This window comes from Brienomyrus brachyistius, chromosome 8 (genome assembly GCF_023856365.1).
Source record: "Brienomyrus brachyistius isolate T26 chromosome 8, BBRACH_0.4, whole genome shotgun sequence".
NCBI classification, from domain to species: Eukaryota; Metazoa; Chordata; class Actinopteri; order Osteoglossiformes; family Mormyridae; genus Brienomyrus; species Brienomyrus brachyistius.
Genome location: NC_064540.1, coordinates 24,637,701 through 24,653,395, shown reverse-complemented (window position 1 = coordinate 24,653,395; position 15,695 = coordinate 24,637,701). Strand labels below are relative to the sequence as shown.

The 15,695-nt window shown below is 38.8% G+C and overlaps 1 protein-coding gene across 1 annotated transcript; it reads left to right on the top strand.

The window, feature by feature from the left end:
- Positions 1 to 689: 689 nt before the first annotated feature.
- On the top strand, positions 690 to 15,420 carry LOC125747870 (endothelin-3). The gene is made up of 4 exons (XM_049023430.1): positions 690 to 1,083; positions 1,878 to 2,130; positions 11,150 to 11,305; positions 12,110 to 15,420. The coding sequence occupies exons 1-4, from the start codon at positions 960 to 962 to the stop codon at positions 12,111 to 12,113; spliced, it is 537 nt and encodes a 178-aa protein (XP_048879387.1). The 5' UTR covers positions 690 to 959; the 3' UTR covers positions 12,114 to 15,420.
- Positions 15,421 to 15,695: the final 275 nt, after the last annotated feature.

Below are 15,695 nucleotides of genomic sequence, written 5' to 3'. Positions count from 1 at the left end.
TCCGTGAAACATATTGAGAGAATCTCCCCAAAAGCACGATTCTGCTCCATCACTCCATGGTGAAAATCTTATTTCAATTTGATCGCTGCCGAAAGTTTTAATATTGACTGGCTTTACAGTAAATATAGTGTAATCTTCACCAAATTAAAATAAAATCTTCAGTAAACTAAAATTAAATTTAATAAAATGAATCTTCACTAACAATATATATATAATAATCAGTAAAAATAATCATTTTAAAAAGTTACCAAATCACAGATCTTTCATACGAGCAAGATTTTATTTTGTATTAGTAATTTTTCTGTATTTGCTATTACTTGTAAAAGTTTAAAGTTGAACCAATATTTCGAGCATAATACATGAATATATTACTGTAGGTCCATACCACGTAAATTTATAATAACCTTGATCTGGTTTTATGCAACGTTGCAGTAGGTTATTTTCAAACTTTCTATTCAGTTCAAGAAGGTTTATCACTTAAGTGAAGCATACAACACTGGAACACATACCAGGTATAAACGCTAATTATGGCAGCAACACGCTAATGTAACTACCAAAGTACAACTGTCTTTAAAATGCAACCAGCACGTGAAAGTCTCTGGAAAGGACGCACGTGTTCGCGTGTATGATCGTTCCGCGTTTCAGCGGGTGGTGCTTGTCTGTGTATTGACTGTACAGCATATAAAATGTCCTGCCCTAATCTACTTAAGGAAGAGAGCGGAATGTCCATCTCGTTTCAGCAGGGAGTGAGGAACGGGCTGCGTCTGCACCTATGTTCAGTACCGTATTGTAACAATTCGTGCAGTAATGAAAAATGAACACGTGCGTCGTTCTGGGGAGATAACACTTTGCAAGAAAATCTAGGTTTATGTGTCGACTTCAGTTGCATTATTAAAGACAAGATTTTTTTTTTGCTTTGGTGAACTTTTGTATTGGATACTAACGATACTAGTGTATATATGCATACTCCCCCTTTTCAATCTCAAATCAGTCGGCCTTTCGGGAACAGTGGTATGGCTAATGTAGCCCACATGGATCTAGGGTTTTTGCTTTTTGTTGGACTAACAACTGCTTTGGCAAAAGGTAAGTTTACAGAGTACTTGCATTAATTAATAAGTAATATGAGACTCTGTTTGTTGCAAAGTTCTGGAAGGACGCGTTTACTATGGATCGATTTATGTAACTTTAATTTACAGGTGAGAGTAGTAGTACTAATAATGCCGGCAACTTTCAGAAGAAACGCTGGTACTGTCTACCAGTTTATAAATTTGCTGTGCAAAGTGTTTTCACTTAAATATATTTCTGATGTAAATCCTGTACATACTGAAAGTTTGAAAAGTCTTGTTTTGTTTAACTTGCCAGTATGAAATCATCTGAAATTAAAATTTAAACGTGCTTAACGCATGGTTAATAAATTTATAAGAATCAACAGAAAACCTCGTTGAACCTTGAAGTGCGACCCATGTGTTTCCGCAAAACAAGAGCAATCGCACGTTTAGTCTCTATGCATAACAATGATTTGAATGTTTAAACTGTCAAAGGCAATTTTAGTACGCAGTGGTTTAATCTTCCACATCAATTTTGATAATCTGCTAGTGTGCGCGCTTTTTCTACTTGGCTAAAGTCGTTAATCTTGCCAATACTGCGGACGTGGTTGTAAACCTTTTTCTCTCATCGCCCGATAAAAATCGACTCCGGTTCGAGTAAGCATTCGAATTTGAAAGGATTTTAGTTTTTGACTTAAGTCATAAGTAAAACTACAATTATACAAATCGACTGACTTTAACAAATAGCCCTGTAGTATGAATTGTCACGTTTCATTTATTGGGTACCCCTCCTATTCAATGTGACCCATGTTTCGAACGGTGTAATTTAAGGTTCCGCGGCTCTTAACAAGGAAGCGATCCGGGAAAACGGACTTGAAGCGCTGCAACTGGATATCCTGTCAACTCGCCCTACTGTGGAACTAAGCATCCCCTCCAGGGCCATTAAGAGCGCGGATGCTGTTTGTCCGGACTGCGAAGCGTCAAAGCCGCGAAGGAGGCAGAGGCGCTGTACGTGTTACACTTACAAAGACAAGGAGTGCGTGTATTACTGTCACCTGGACATCATCTGGATCAACACGCCAGAGTGAGTAGGGCTACCGCCTCTAACGCATGACAGCTCAATGCAGAGTGGTTGAGGTTTACCTTGGGTGCAAATATGTAATCAAAGATTTTGTTGAACGGTTTCTTATTCTTTTGCTCAGTGCTGTGTATTGCTGTTTTATATTTTAATAGTAAAACGAGACTATATTACACTAATTTGAGAAGGTGAGCAAATTAAGAAGTTGATTTCTTTCTTTCTTTGAGTTTGTCCAAAACCGTTTATTTTTAGTGCTATATAATTCCATGAGTATTTGCTGTGAATAATTAGTTGCATACTAGTTAGATAAGTTTTCTTGGAAACAAACAATATATGTTAAGCCAATTTGAATATATTTTTTAAGCCTTAAATCAGTTTCCCTTTTCTGTGTCTACCTGTCATTCCCGTTTACAAAAAAAAACAATGAATCTAAATCCAGTGCACCCTTATTTAAGGTTAATCAATGGCCATACAGATACCTATTTAAGTTTTTTTGTGTTCCATTCCCACTCTTGGTGTGTGTGTGTGTGTGTGTGTGTGGAGATTGCATATTTCCCCTGTTTGAACATGTTTTTTCTTGTTACTTTCTATCAGTACATAAATATGCAGTTACATTATTTGATATATGTGTGCTCTGCAATGTACAGTAAAGGTGTCCCATTTGATTTCTGGTTTAAGGCGTCTCTCAGCCATTTACACAGAAGGGTAAAGTGTCTCTTTAGAGTTCTGTGGTCACTGCTGTGTATCTTTTCTGGATCATCTTGAAGCAATAGGAGCAATATTGACTTGTTTTGCTGAAGAACAACATGAACGTGATCACAAGGAATTCTCTTGTTACAAGCTTGGGTCTCATTCTGTGAGAGTAAATATTTGATCATTTTAATCACAAATTCAAAGTACTTCAAGTGAACATTTTAATGTTTCTTAGTGCTAACAAAACACTTTTGAGACTGACAGTACAACAGCAGGTGTGGCGCTTATGTAAGTTGATCTTATAGATATCACATTTAACATAACTATTTAGATAAGCTGCAACAGTATTATATTTTAGCAATATAATGGACAATTGGACCGTAACAAGACAGAGGACGTTTTTGTTTATTTCCTATGTCTTTCCTCAGTCTTAGGAGTGGCATTTGGGGCACCAGCTCTGCAAGCATAGTAATATTCAGAATACGATTATTGTGCTCTGCTTTTACAGGTTCATTTCTAATGCATTCATTGATGAATGAGTATGATTTTGTCTTACAATTCTCCCACAAACGTGATAACCTGTTCTTATTATACATAAGAAGTATTTTTTTTATTTTGCTTTGTATGTGAAAATTGTAATATTACAGTGTAACTGATTAAGGTATTGAAAAATCAGTTCTACAGACTGGCGCAATACCAATATAAATATGCATATATAAGACTAGTGGTTTAATGCATTTGTATCGGACTTCAGAAATTGATTATTAGAGCATCATAAAATATCAGGGTTACATGAAATCTCATGATTGCTGTCAGATCTACTGAATGGTGTGAGCAGTTTTTGAAGTTGACGTGTTGGACACAAGAGAAATGGGCAAGCTTAGGGGTTTGAGCAACTTTGAAGCCAAATTGTGATTGCTAGGCTATGGGTCAGAGCATCTCCAAATGGCAGGTCTTGTAGGCTGTTCCCGCTATGTTGTGGTCAGTACCTACCAAAAGTGGTCCAAGGATGGCCAACCAGTGAACCATCGATGGGGTCATGAGCACCCAAGGCTCATTGATGTGCGTGGAGAGCGAAGGTTGGGTGATTTGGTCTGATCCCACAGGAGAGCTAACGTAGCACAGATTGCTGTAAAAGTTAATGCTGACCATGAGAGAAAGGTGTCAGAACACACGGTGCATGTGCTGGGCACATGAGCATCAGAACTTGACCATGGAGCAATGGAAGAAGGTGGCCTGGTCTGATGAGTTTTCTGTTGTATCATGTGGTCCAGCGTGGTGTTGCAGTGATTAGTGTGTGTTGTGTAAATGTGCCCTGCCATAGGTTGGCACCCCATCTTGGGTTGTTCCCTTCCTTGCACCCGTAGCCTCCGGCATAGGCTTTGGACCCCTTGCGACCCTGAACAGGACAAGTGGATACTGAAAATGGATGGATGGATGGATCATGTGGATGGCTGGGTGCATGTGCATCATTTACCTGGGGAAGAGATGGCACGAGGATGCACCCTGGGACATAGGAAAGCTGGCGGAGGCAATGGCAATCTCTGGGCAATGTTCTGCTGGGAAACCTTGGGTCCTGGTATTCATGTTGATGTTATTTAGCTACATATTATCTACTTAAACGTTGCTGCACACTAAATACAGCACTTCATGGCAATGGTAGCCCACTGCCATCGGGGAATATCTCAGCAGGATAATGTGACCTACCGCACTGCAAAATTTGTTTAGGAATGGTTTGAGGAATATGAAAAATGTGTTGTTACCTCCATATTCCTTAGATCTGAAGCCCATCAAGCATTTGTGGGATGTGCTGAACAAACAAGTCCGATCCATGGAGGTCCCACCTCACAGCTTATGGGACTTAAAGGATCTGCTGCTAATGTCTTGGTGCCAGATACCACAGGACACCTTCAGAGGTCTTGTGGAGTCCATGCCTTGATGGGTTGCAGCTGTCTTGGTGCAATGAGGGGAACCTGCACAGTATTAGGCAGGTGGTTTTTAACATTATGGCTGATTGGTGTGTGCTCCACTGAAAAATACTGTAATCCATAGTACTTCCATAATGTCGGACAAACACAAGCATTTCTTCAAAGTCTTATACATCTGACAGTTGCAGTAGAGCTGAAAGGCCACTGTCAATCTGACAGCTCAAGCTAGAATCATAGTACAACCCTGTGAATATGCCGCATGTTTGTCCAGTTTTAATAAAAGGATGTAATTAATACGTATTCACGCATTACCAGAAAATTTTGATATACGAACAAGACGGCCTAAGTTGCTAACATTACAGGGAACAGCTGTATGCAACCAATTGTAGTGGCATTAAATAATTTTGGAGCATTAACGTAACTAATGTCAACTGTAGCAACGGAATGGAGTCCAAAAAGTGATTTATATGATTTTATGCCAGAATAACTGTAATGAAAGTAAACGGCTTATTAAGAAGGGAATTCAACATTAGATCTGTTTCTTCCAAAACATTCTACACTATTCTGTGTATGGGAACAGGAATGGCATGGAAGAAAAATTGTGCTCCTTGCTGCAAAGTATAGTAGTAGAAATGTTTGAAACTGGCAGAAGGGGTGGCTTTGGTTTGGCTTTGCTATTTAAACAAAGCTTAAGAAACTAACAGAGAGACAGTGGGAATAAGGTGGAGCAGGCGGGAAGAATTCTAGATGAATACTGACAATGACCTGAGGTACCGAATCGGCTGTGCACCACCCTTTCACACGGTTACCTGCTATTATTTTTAAATAGACATAAAGTAGCATGTACCGTCATGTAATAAAATATAAGCACTCAAACTCAATAAGGAATTGTATGTTATGAAACAAAACTTGTTTTGTAGGTCACCTGTTTGAAACAGGTCTGCACGTAGATGAAATTTATAGTGTTATTAAAGCGTGGTAATGTTACTAATATCAGACAAGGTCAGAAATGAAATTTCTCATGCAGAATGTCGAGAGACATCAAATGAATCTAATAAAAAAGAGGTAAAGGGTTATTTTCGTAATCTTTTATGGAGACATTCTGCAGAGCTGATTAAATGGTTAATTTTCCATTTAAGGTGTCGTAAAAGACGTTAGCATTCGGTAGGCTGGGGGTGGCTCATTTATGCTTAGGATTTTGCTGATTATGTAATATCCCTGCAACTTTGACATTTTATACTGTTTTAGATGTTAAATCAACGTAGGCGTATGAGCCTTTAGGTCACTTAAATAACTACTGAAGTACTTGGAATATCTGTTTGCTATGTTCTTTTGCGGAATATATTGAATGGGGCTTATTGTACAAGTAATCAGGAATCATAGCTGGCTTAACTATAAACTCTCTTTTATTGTGGGTTTATTATTTTTCTCTGTGAAAGGCTTTAGGAATCTTATGAATGTTATGATATCAGAATAAATTATTAAGAGCCTTTAGCTTTTGCCCTTTGGCTTGTCACGATTGCAGACACTCCTGGTGATGTAACGAGAGAACCTCACGTGATCTCATAGGAATGTAACTATAGCTCCATAGGAATGTCATAGTACATGGAAAAGTACACTAATATACAGTAATAATGCATTACAGTCTGCAAATTCTATAAATAAGGAAGGGATTTTTAAACAGAGTTAGCTAGCAATGACCGTCATATAGCTTTTAATTAGCATGCATTTTTCAATCTTGCATTTTCGTGTTTTGTTGACAGTCTGTTTCCATCGGCTTTTCACTGTCTGTTGCTGAACGGATTTTTTTATTGTCTGAATTAGCTGAACAATGTACTGCAGCCCTGTAGATTACAGGCTGCCTTCCACTTATCAGTTTGCATTGGGTGAAGCAGTTAATGTCCTGCTGCCCCATAGTTATGTAACAATGTGAAAATCAGGAACAAGGCTTTCATTCCCACAGAAAGAACAAATATTCAATAAAAATCATTATAATTGCATTTTCTATATATTACTATCATAATTCGTGAAATCTCGTGCAAAAAATCACTTCTGTGGAATATGTATCGGATGAAGTTTAATTATAATTTTTACAACAGTGCTTTTTTTAAAAAAATGAATTAATGTGGTCTTGTATTCAGACAGAATAGCCTTATTTGAACTGGCATCCCATCCAGGTGGTTCCTTACCATGGGCCCTGTGCTTTTTTGCTGATTTGAACTGATTTTTCTGATTGGACTATAAAGGAACTAATCTGAATAAGTGAGTGTAAAAGCAGAGTTTGTTGTAAACATGCAAAAATGAGACTGACTTTGTATTACATAGATACTATAGTACAGTATTTCCCAACCTGGTCCTCGGCAACCTTCAGACAGTCCACATTTATGCTTCCAGGGAGCTGGGAGGGAGCAAAAATGTAGACTCTCTGGGACCTGTGAACACTTTTATAGTATTCGTAAATGCTAGGTTTAATTTAGAAATTTTCTTACTAATAATGGCAGATTCTATCTTTTGTTAGATAAGAATGGTGTTGTGAAATATCCTTCGGATTTAAGATCACAGTGATTAATAGTTCCAAAAACACTAAATCACTACCTTTCCTTTTGAATTTTAGATATGTTTTTTTCCATCTGGGTAACAAATGGACTCACTAATGACAAACATAGGTCATTCTGATTCAGTTATATAAGTAGTACCTACCTATACACCTTAATTCCTTCTGTAGAACTTTCACAGTAGATGTGGCTAAGTCATGAAGGCATCGTATATGCATCCTGTGTCCCACATCAGCATCAAACTTGAGAATCACTCTGTGAACAGAGTACAAACTTGAAGTGAACTTAATCCATGCCAGTGCCTCACCTTTGCCTACACCCAAGATAAATATTATTGTGCAGATCCTAAGTAAACTGCTGAGATTATTAGGAAGATTAAAGCTACGTTTTATCTTCTGCACTCTTTGCCAGGCATTACTGTTTACCACTAATGGCCAAATTTATGTCACAGATTCATGATTCCTTGGGCACAGATGATCATCGTGAAGCCTAGTTCTGCTACTTTGAATCGGGCCTAGTTTCGCCATCCATAATAGAGATTTTCAGACTGGGTTAGGGAAACATTCACGTTTAACTATTTACAGATGAGGTGGTGTGTGCTGTATGTGAACTATGCACTGTGGATTTAAAAAGCATTGGTATGTCACCTGGTTACATTATGTCTCTCTCCAGGATATTCCTGGGTTCCAGTACACCTTTTATGTGGATAAACTATGATCTTTCCTATTTATCAGTACACTAGGTGAACTGATGGTTAGATTGTGCTGTAAAGATGTCCAAAGTGTAAGGGTGGGGTTTTAATCTTTATTTATTACGCTGTACGGGAAATATGTAAACTCAGCCTGTGCAACACCAGATAAATACATTAGCAGATAAAAGCTGCGAATAGAACCGTAATAATGCACTGTTCTGTTATTGATATTTTAATGCAATAGTCTTGCTTTTCTTGTGATGACACTAGCATTTAAGTAGATAAGCTTAACAGAAATAAATGATACCTTATTTGCTTGTACTGTATAACGATTTTGGCATCGTTATAATTTGTTGCAAGCCCTTTGAAGACAACCTACCATTTCTCATAGAGGCATATATTTGAGATCAGATCGTACTCTTGCATAGTGTGTTGGAGTCCAGCTTCAGGAATTACACGATGTGCGGTATACTTGGCACAGTCCTGATACTGTTACTGCACCCTCACGATACCGCTGTGTTTCTGGGGAACTGCACAGTTATTTGTACTGGGGCCTGTGCTTTTTGATTAACTGCAGACTTACGCTGTGCTCCCCCTGAGCTCACTGTTCCCTCAGAAAGCTCCCCCTGTTGCCTCTCTTTTGAAGTCAGGTAGGAGCTGACGGGTGCCTTTATTCCCCCCGCTTGGCGGGTGCCGCTGTCAGACAGCTGGGCCTCGACGTTCGCTCTCCTCCGGGCAGCATTTTTATTCTGGTTATCACCATCTTTATGACTTTTCAACGTGACAACCAGCGTCTCCCAAAAACACAACGTTTACAAGAGAAGTTAAAAGTGCAGCTCATATTATAAGGAAAAATCTAAAAGGAACATCCCCCCCCACTTATCCTCCTTTGCTTCCTTCAAAAGGTCTGAGGTTGGGGATTTGAATCCCATCCTCACTGTGTGTGTTTCTGTGAGACATTCACATGTTCTCCACAAGTTCTGTAGGTTTCCTCTCAGAGACTCCTTTTCCTCCCATAGTTCAGAAACATGCATTTAGATCAAATAGGCTCGTTGTGTGGGCCTACTGTGCTGGGCTAGCATCCCCTACCATGGGATTCTGGGATACGCCTCAGGTCCACCGCCACCCTGTTCTGGATGAGCAGATGGAAGATAGATGTGATCTATGGGGTGGTCAGAATCACTTTGACGACCTTGATTCTCTACTAAGTTTGCATTCTTCCATATTTGACATGTTGTTGTGTAGTATACCTTTCATATGCAGCTCTAGATTAAAGGGTAGAATACATTTACAAGGTTAAAATGGCCAAGGATAGCTGGAAAGGCATTTCAACAAAGAATATTAAACAATCAGCCAAGTGTCTTAATTCTAAATCATAAAGAGAGATTGGAAGGGACAGGATATTGAAAATTGCACTGGAGTGAAAACTAGAAATTCGTCATAAGCTTTTAATGGAGTAAAGGTTCTGAAGTATTAAAAACACGTTGCCAAGTTCCACTGCCATTGGAAATGTGCTCCTGATGTAATGTGAGCCTGCCATCCATTCCACATTGAAATAACCAAGGTGACAGTGAAGGTTCATGCGCTGGATGCATGTTCAACCCTGTGCTCGTTTGCATATTGCTGCTGCCAGCGGCCGCACCGCATCACCTGCTTGGAGTATGTAGGGGGAGGAGAAGGGACCCCATTCTCATATATGCTCATATATTTAAACGAATAACCCCCCCCCCCTTTTAAAATAATGCCATACAGTATGTGCATCTCCTAAAGTACATTTTTGTGTTTACATCACATCGCTTAAGTTAAAAAAACACGAGTCACATTTTATTTATAAAATGAGAATAGTTGTTTGAAATCCATGCGGTCTGCAAACCATGCACGTCTAGGGCACATCTCCTCGATAAACTGAGAAGGATCCATGACTGTAAAAAGATACTCTATACATAGGATCCCATAGTAAGTAAATGATGTAAACTATGGCCCAGTCCGATTCAATCAGGTGGTCTAATTTCAAGGCTGCCTTTCCCTTTCCAGCATTCTTCACAGTCTCTAAAGCAGGATGTGCAATTATCCCCTATGTGCATTTTTGTTGATGAATTCTAACCTATTAGATCTGCATGCTCAAGCTTGATCCTCAACTAAGGTGTATTTATCTTTCTAAATGAGAATTGGGAGCAGAATGCCTAATGTTCTGACTTGATTTTGGCACTCATCCCCAAAGCTCATGAAGACTGCCACAATGGATAGTGCATGAAGAATAATGAGCCAGTATCATATAACTCAGTGTTTTATTATCACTAATACAACTGCAAGGTGCTGGGACTTCAGTGTAGTTCACATGCTTTAAATAATCTTTTTAGGAATTGTAGTTTACTTGCGATGCCGTTTTGACTTTTGGACTTTGAAAAGAGCTAAATGCTAATTTTCTTCTGCAATTCTAGGGCAAGTTATAACATATACAACATAGCGCTGATTATCCACTGCAGAAGCTGTTATGCAATTAATGTGTCAAAAGGTGTGACATAAATCATTGTTGTGTTAAACTTTGTGCATAAACAATAAATATATGTGCAGGGGATGACTGAAGAGTACATTCTTGTTCTTTGCTCACAATGGGGCCACGCAGTTATAAATAAACGTAACAAAAATGAATACATTCATATATTCTGAAATTACCAGCTAACAAGAATGCTGCTTTATGGCTTTAACAGTCATGTTATTACACTGATATTCTGTCAGTATGAAATGAATTTGTTGCATTCTAGTAGATTTTAGAATAGAATAGAACAAAAGAGAAACTCAGTCAAATGTAAAAAACATTGTGTCTTTATAAGCATTAAAAGGTAATCTGATTAAAGTAACCTGCAGACTAACTAAATGAATATATGTTTGCCCACCAGTTCTGTCATCCATTAATAACAAAATTGCACAAATCCATTCATCCATCCTCCCATCAGACCATCTGTAAATGCATACATGCATACATCTATGCATGCATGCATACATCCATGCATCTTGCACACATTCTGTGGGCATTATCAGTTTTCCCTGCTTAAGCTGAAGGTGGAAAGCGCACATTAATACCCAGCCATAGTGACATTTGCTGTGCTGTTCCTGTCGCTGTGACTCACTGTGTCCCTCTGTCTGGCTATCTGCAGGCGCACAGTGCCCTACGGCATGTCCAACTACCGCAGCCCGCAACGCATGCGCCGCTCCCCTGGAGGATTGCCAACAGACCCGGGAGCTGCACGGTTTCCACGCTGTGCATGCACCTCCCAGAGTGACCCGGAATGCGGTCGATTCTGCATGGCACGGTAACGCGCATGGCAACGTGGCGTTCAGTGTGTTCTGTATGTGCTGATCGCCTAAAGCTTGCCAGAGGTGTAGTTATGGTTATTATGATGACCTTGCATGTTGGGGTTTGCCGTATGGAATGCTATAGGCATTCATATCAATTCAGCTCGGAAACTATTTAGAGACCCTCTGGGTTCAAAAGCATGGCACAACTTCAAGGCATATTTCAAAAATCAAAAGGTAATCTGAGTTATGTATTTTAATATATTTATAAGTAAATATGTATTTAGGGGGGGCGGCATGGTGGTGCAGTGGTTAGCACTGTCGCCTCACACCTCTGGGACCCGGGTTCTAGTCTCCGCCTGGGTTACATGTGTGTGGAGTTTGCATGTTCTCCCCGTGTCATCGTGGGGTTTCCTCCAGGTACTCCGGTCTCCCCCCACAGTCCAAAAACATGCTGAGGCTGATTGGACTTGCTAAATTGCCCGTAGGAATGCATGTGAGAGTGAATGGTGTGTGAGTGTGCCCTGCGATGGGCTGCCCCCCCCATCCTGGGTTGTTCCCTGCCTCGTGCCCATTGCTTCCGGGATGGGCTCCGGACCCCCCGCGACCCAGTAGGATAAGCGGTTTGGAAAATGGATGGATATGTATTTAGGTAGAACACTAAATCATTGCAAGCTGGAAATAATTATAATTAATAAAAAGCAGGGATAAATGAAGCATTTTAGCAGGATTGAGTGTTTCCTGTGATAATAATTACAATGCAGTCATTTTTTGTATACAATAGATGGCAAATTTACATGTATGTTCTTGTTATCATGTAGTTGAGGATCTTCATAACGACATGGACAAGAGCACCAAGAAAATATTGTCGATCATACTTCCTTCGCCTTTTCTGGAATCTTCCTCATCCAGTGTTCTGACTGACTAGTCCATGGGTGGGGGATTTTTTTAAAGGATTCAGACTTGAAACCCCCCACATGCTCCTTCGACTGGCTGAAATGAGCCTCACAGAGGATCAGATGAACCTTAAACCAAGGTTGACCCTAAGTGGCAGACCGGCACAGATGCTCATTGTGGGAAGGTCAGGTTCTTCATGCTGCTTGCTACCAATGGAGGGCGGAAGAGTGTGGAATGTGTGAGCATCCAAGCCGCGCAGAACAGATGTGACTGCACATTTATCTGAAGATCAGCTGAAAAAAAATCAGACTTTTTTATGTAGATACTATAAGCCTCTTTCGTTAGAGTGGCTTCTATCATCCATAACGGCAGGATAAAGTAATTGCAAACAACGGAAGGACAGCGAAACTGTTAATTTTTTATTTACTCTGCAGCATCATTAAAAACTCTAAACATTATTCTGTTCTGTGTGCCCACAGTATCTATATTTACAATTTTATTCTTGTATATGTGTTCATGACATAGGCTACATTAAAACATAATGTCAGACTTATATAGGTTATATATATCTAACTCTGAAGGGAATTTCTTGTTTACATTGAAGAAAACAAACAATAGATGTCACGCCTGGGTTGTTTTAACGTGAGATGGAGTTTGGGAGGCAGGCAACATAAAATACTTTGTATGGTTCCAACCATGCTCAGAAAAACATTGTGTGGCTGCAGCCATCAACTCCCAACTCTGAAATTCTGACGTGACCCCAGAATTATATTTAAAATAAAAAATACAGGTAAAGTAATTTACCTCTGTAAAAATGATGTGCATGCTAATTTTTTTAACTTGTTTTGTGAAGTAATATTTATTGTTTTATTACGTGGAATACATAAATATATAATATTGTACATTTGGTAGTTTGTGTTTACTGTGCCAATAAATTTTTTTTTTCTAACACTATGTTTTAGAAGAATACACTTAAATATTCTTCCATCATTCTATACTTATGCACCCAGCAAACAATAACTACAGCATAGCTAATATTACAGTTTAGATTAAGATCTGGCAAAATACAAAGTAAGATATTAAAAATTATACAGTAACATAATACTATAAAAATACAGTATTTCTAGTGCTAACAAAAGTACTTGTTTTCAAAGTAGAGAATAATGTAATGTTTATGAGCACGATACTAGGTAATTACCTCACTTTGGTGGTTACTTTTGGACAAGTGATCCTGTTCTTCAGGATGCTACTGCAAGAAAATGCTAAGACTGATATTATTGTTATCATCATGGGTACTTTATAATTCTGTCAGAATTATTAGGTCACCCATTAGTTCAGTACATGCCATTAGATGGATGGATGGATGGATGGATGGATGGACAACGGGTGGGTGGATGGATGGATGGGTGGATGGATGGACGGACGGACGGACGACGGGTGGATGGATAGATTGATGGGTGGGTGGATGGATGGATGGATTCCTTTTCAGATAATCCACAGACTTCCTGATTTGATTTTTGGAAAACTGTAAATGGATATTTCTCCATTTCCTCAAACACACTGGGACATGTGGGGCTCACCTTACAGCTGTCTGCCATACTAAAGGTCCACACAGGTAGTGACAGAAGCGGGGCTGTGACTTTCCTGCCTGTTATTGCGTAACGCTGACAGCCCGCGGATCTTAAGGAAATTACAAACCTACAGCATCACCCTAGTGCCCATTTCTGGTCAAACATCGACCTACAATGTAGTGTAGCTCTTTCAGCTGTGCGTGACAACACATTCTACCCATTACCTCACAGTATTATTGTGCTTTTGATATACGTTTCAGCTCTAACATTATCTATATACATCCTTTTAATCACTTGTGACGACTTGTGTTTTTGTATTGATTTCAGCTACCTTGTTGCATTATAGCTACTGAATGTCAGGTGTAGCACAGCTCGTCATTCAGGTCCACAGGCATGTCATCATGTCATCCCTATTTCCATGCAAGGTTGTCTGAATATCAGCTCCATTTACTTCCTGAAAACAGAAATTGACTTTTGTGGCGTTTTTCAGATTGTAATTTAAAGGAAAATGTTTATTTGTTTTTTTCCTACTTGGGCACAGTATTTTATAAAGAAATGTGAATGTAAAAATTATTATTATTATTATTATTCTTTTATATTAAAACATATTTAAATGAATAAAACACAATCAGTAATTATACCTATCAAACACTAAGATTTATTGTATTGGTGGATACAATGTTCACACACACATCCATACTAAAACTACGTGTTACTAATGTATCAGTGCAGTCAAGTTGGAAAGCATCAAAATATTAATCAATTTCATTCTTCACTTAGAATCATAATCCTTTGCTATAATTATATTTAAAACTGGACTTTTTTTAAATCTGGCGTTGTTCCCATGTCTTTCTGCAAGAGACTTTCCAAAAGTAAGTTGCATTTCCCTAAAAACAGGACCTTTATGTTGTTCATTTTCTCCATTTTACGGCAGTAGGTCCTGGTGCAGTCCAGGGTACAGTGTCTCAGTATGCTAACCAGGACTGATTCACATGAATGAAATCCGCATTGTTCAAGTAGCTGTTCAAAATCTCACGATCTTTCATGCAAACATACAACAAAATGCAAATAATTCCTGGTTTTCTGTGTTTCACTCTGTACTTATTTTTCAAATCACTGATAGTTAATAATTTAAGAGAATTGGAGTTCAAATGTTGCATTATAATGCATTCTGGTGCATTTCTGCTTAACTGTGACTGTTTAGGGCAGTGGAAAATGTGACAGGCAAAATGTATTGTACTTGGTAATGTAAAAAAATGACATGTAACGTTTTTAAGAATGTAAATTTCTGAATGAATAGATTCTTTCGGGAACTATGGATGCTGCTCTGGTGAAAGGTCTTCAGTGTAAATGTTTAAATGGGAATGAATGTGTTGAGCTGATTCCTGCCCAAGGTCTTTGTTTTCTTTTTTTCACAGATTTTCACAGAAGTACATTTAAAAACAAATAATATATAAAGTTAATGAGCCTGTCAGTCTGGTCCAGTGACATATTAAGCCAACTGATTGTAAAAGTGCATAAAATAACCCCTTAAATACGAAATATTAATTGCCCCTCACCCATCTGTGTTTTATGTCATACATAGTAATGTTCAAACGTTTCATGTCTCCAGTTATATTGTATAAATGTATATATATACGAATAAACTACGAAACAACCATTCAGATTTTGTATGTAACTCTATGTGCATAGAAATCAAGGAGCGTCAGACTTTTACTCAAGTTTAAAAGTACATTCTAAATGTACTCAGCCAGCACAGTCAACCCGTCTGTGAGCTGGCATGACCTGAAGAAAAGAACCTGTGAAGAAAACTCAGGGTTTTTAATGAGGAAAGTGATTCACCCCAATGGCAACTTTACTGGCTGCTTCTTATCAGCAGTATCACCAAGCCGATGTGTGTAATTATATAGAGGGAACCACAACCATTGAGCAGACAAGA

Coding starts and splice junctions, on each gene's coding strand:
- LOC125747870 (XM_049023430.1), top strand. CDS start 960: ATGCATACTCCCCCTTTTCAATCTCAAATCAGTCGGCCTTTCGGGAAC. Junction 1,084..1,877: donor AACAACTGCTTTGGCAAAAG/GTAAGTTTACAG, acceptor GTGTAATTTAAG/GTTCCGCGGCTCTTAACAAG. Junction 2,131..11,149: donor ATCTGGATCAACACGCCAGA/GTGAGTAGGGCT, acceptor GGCTATCTGCAG/GCGCACAGTGCCCTACGGCA.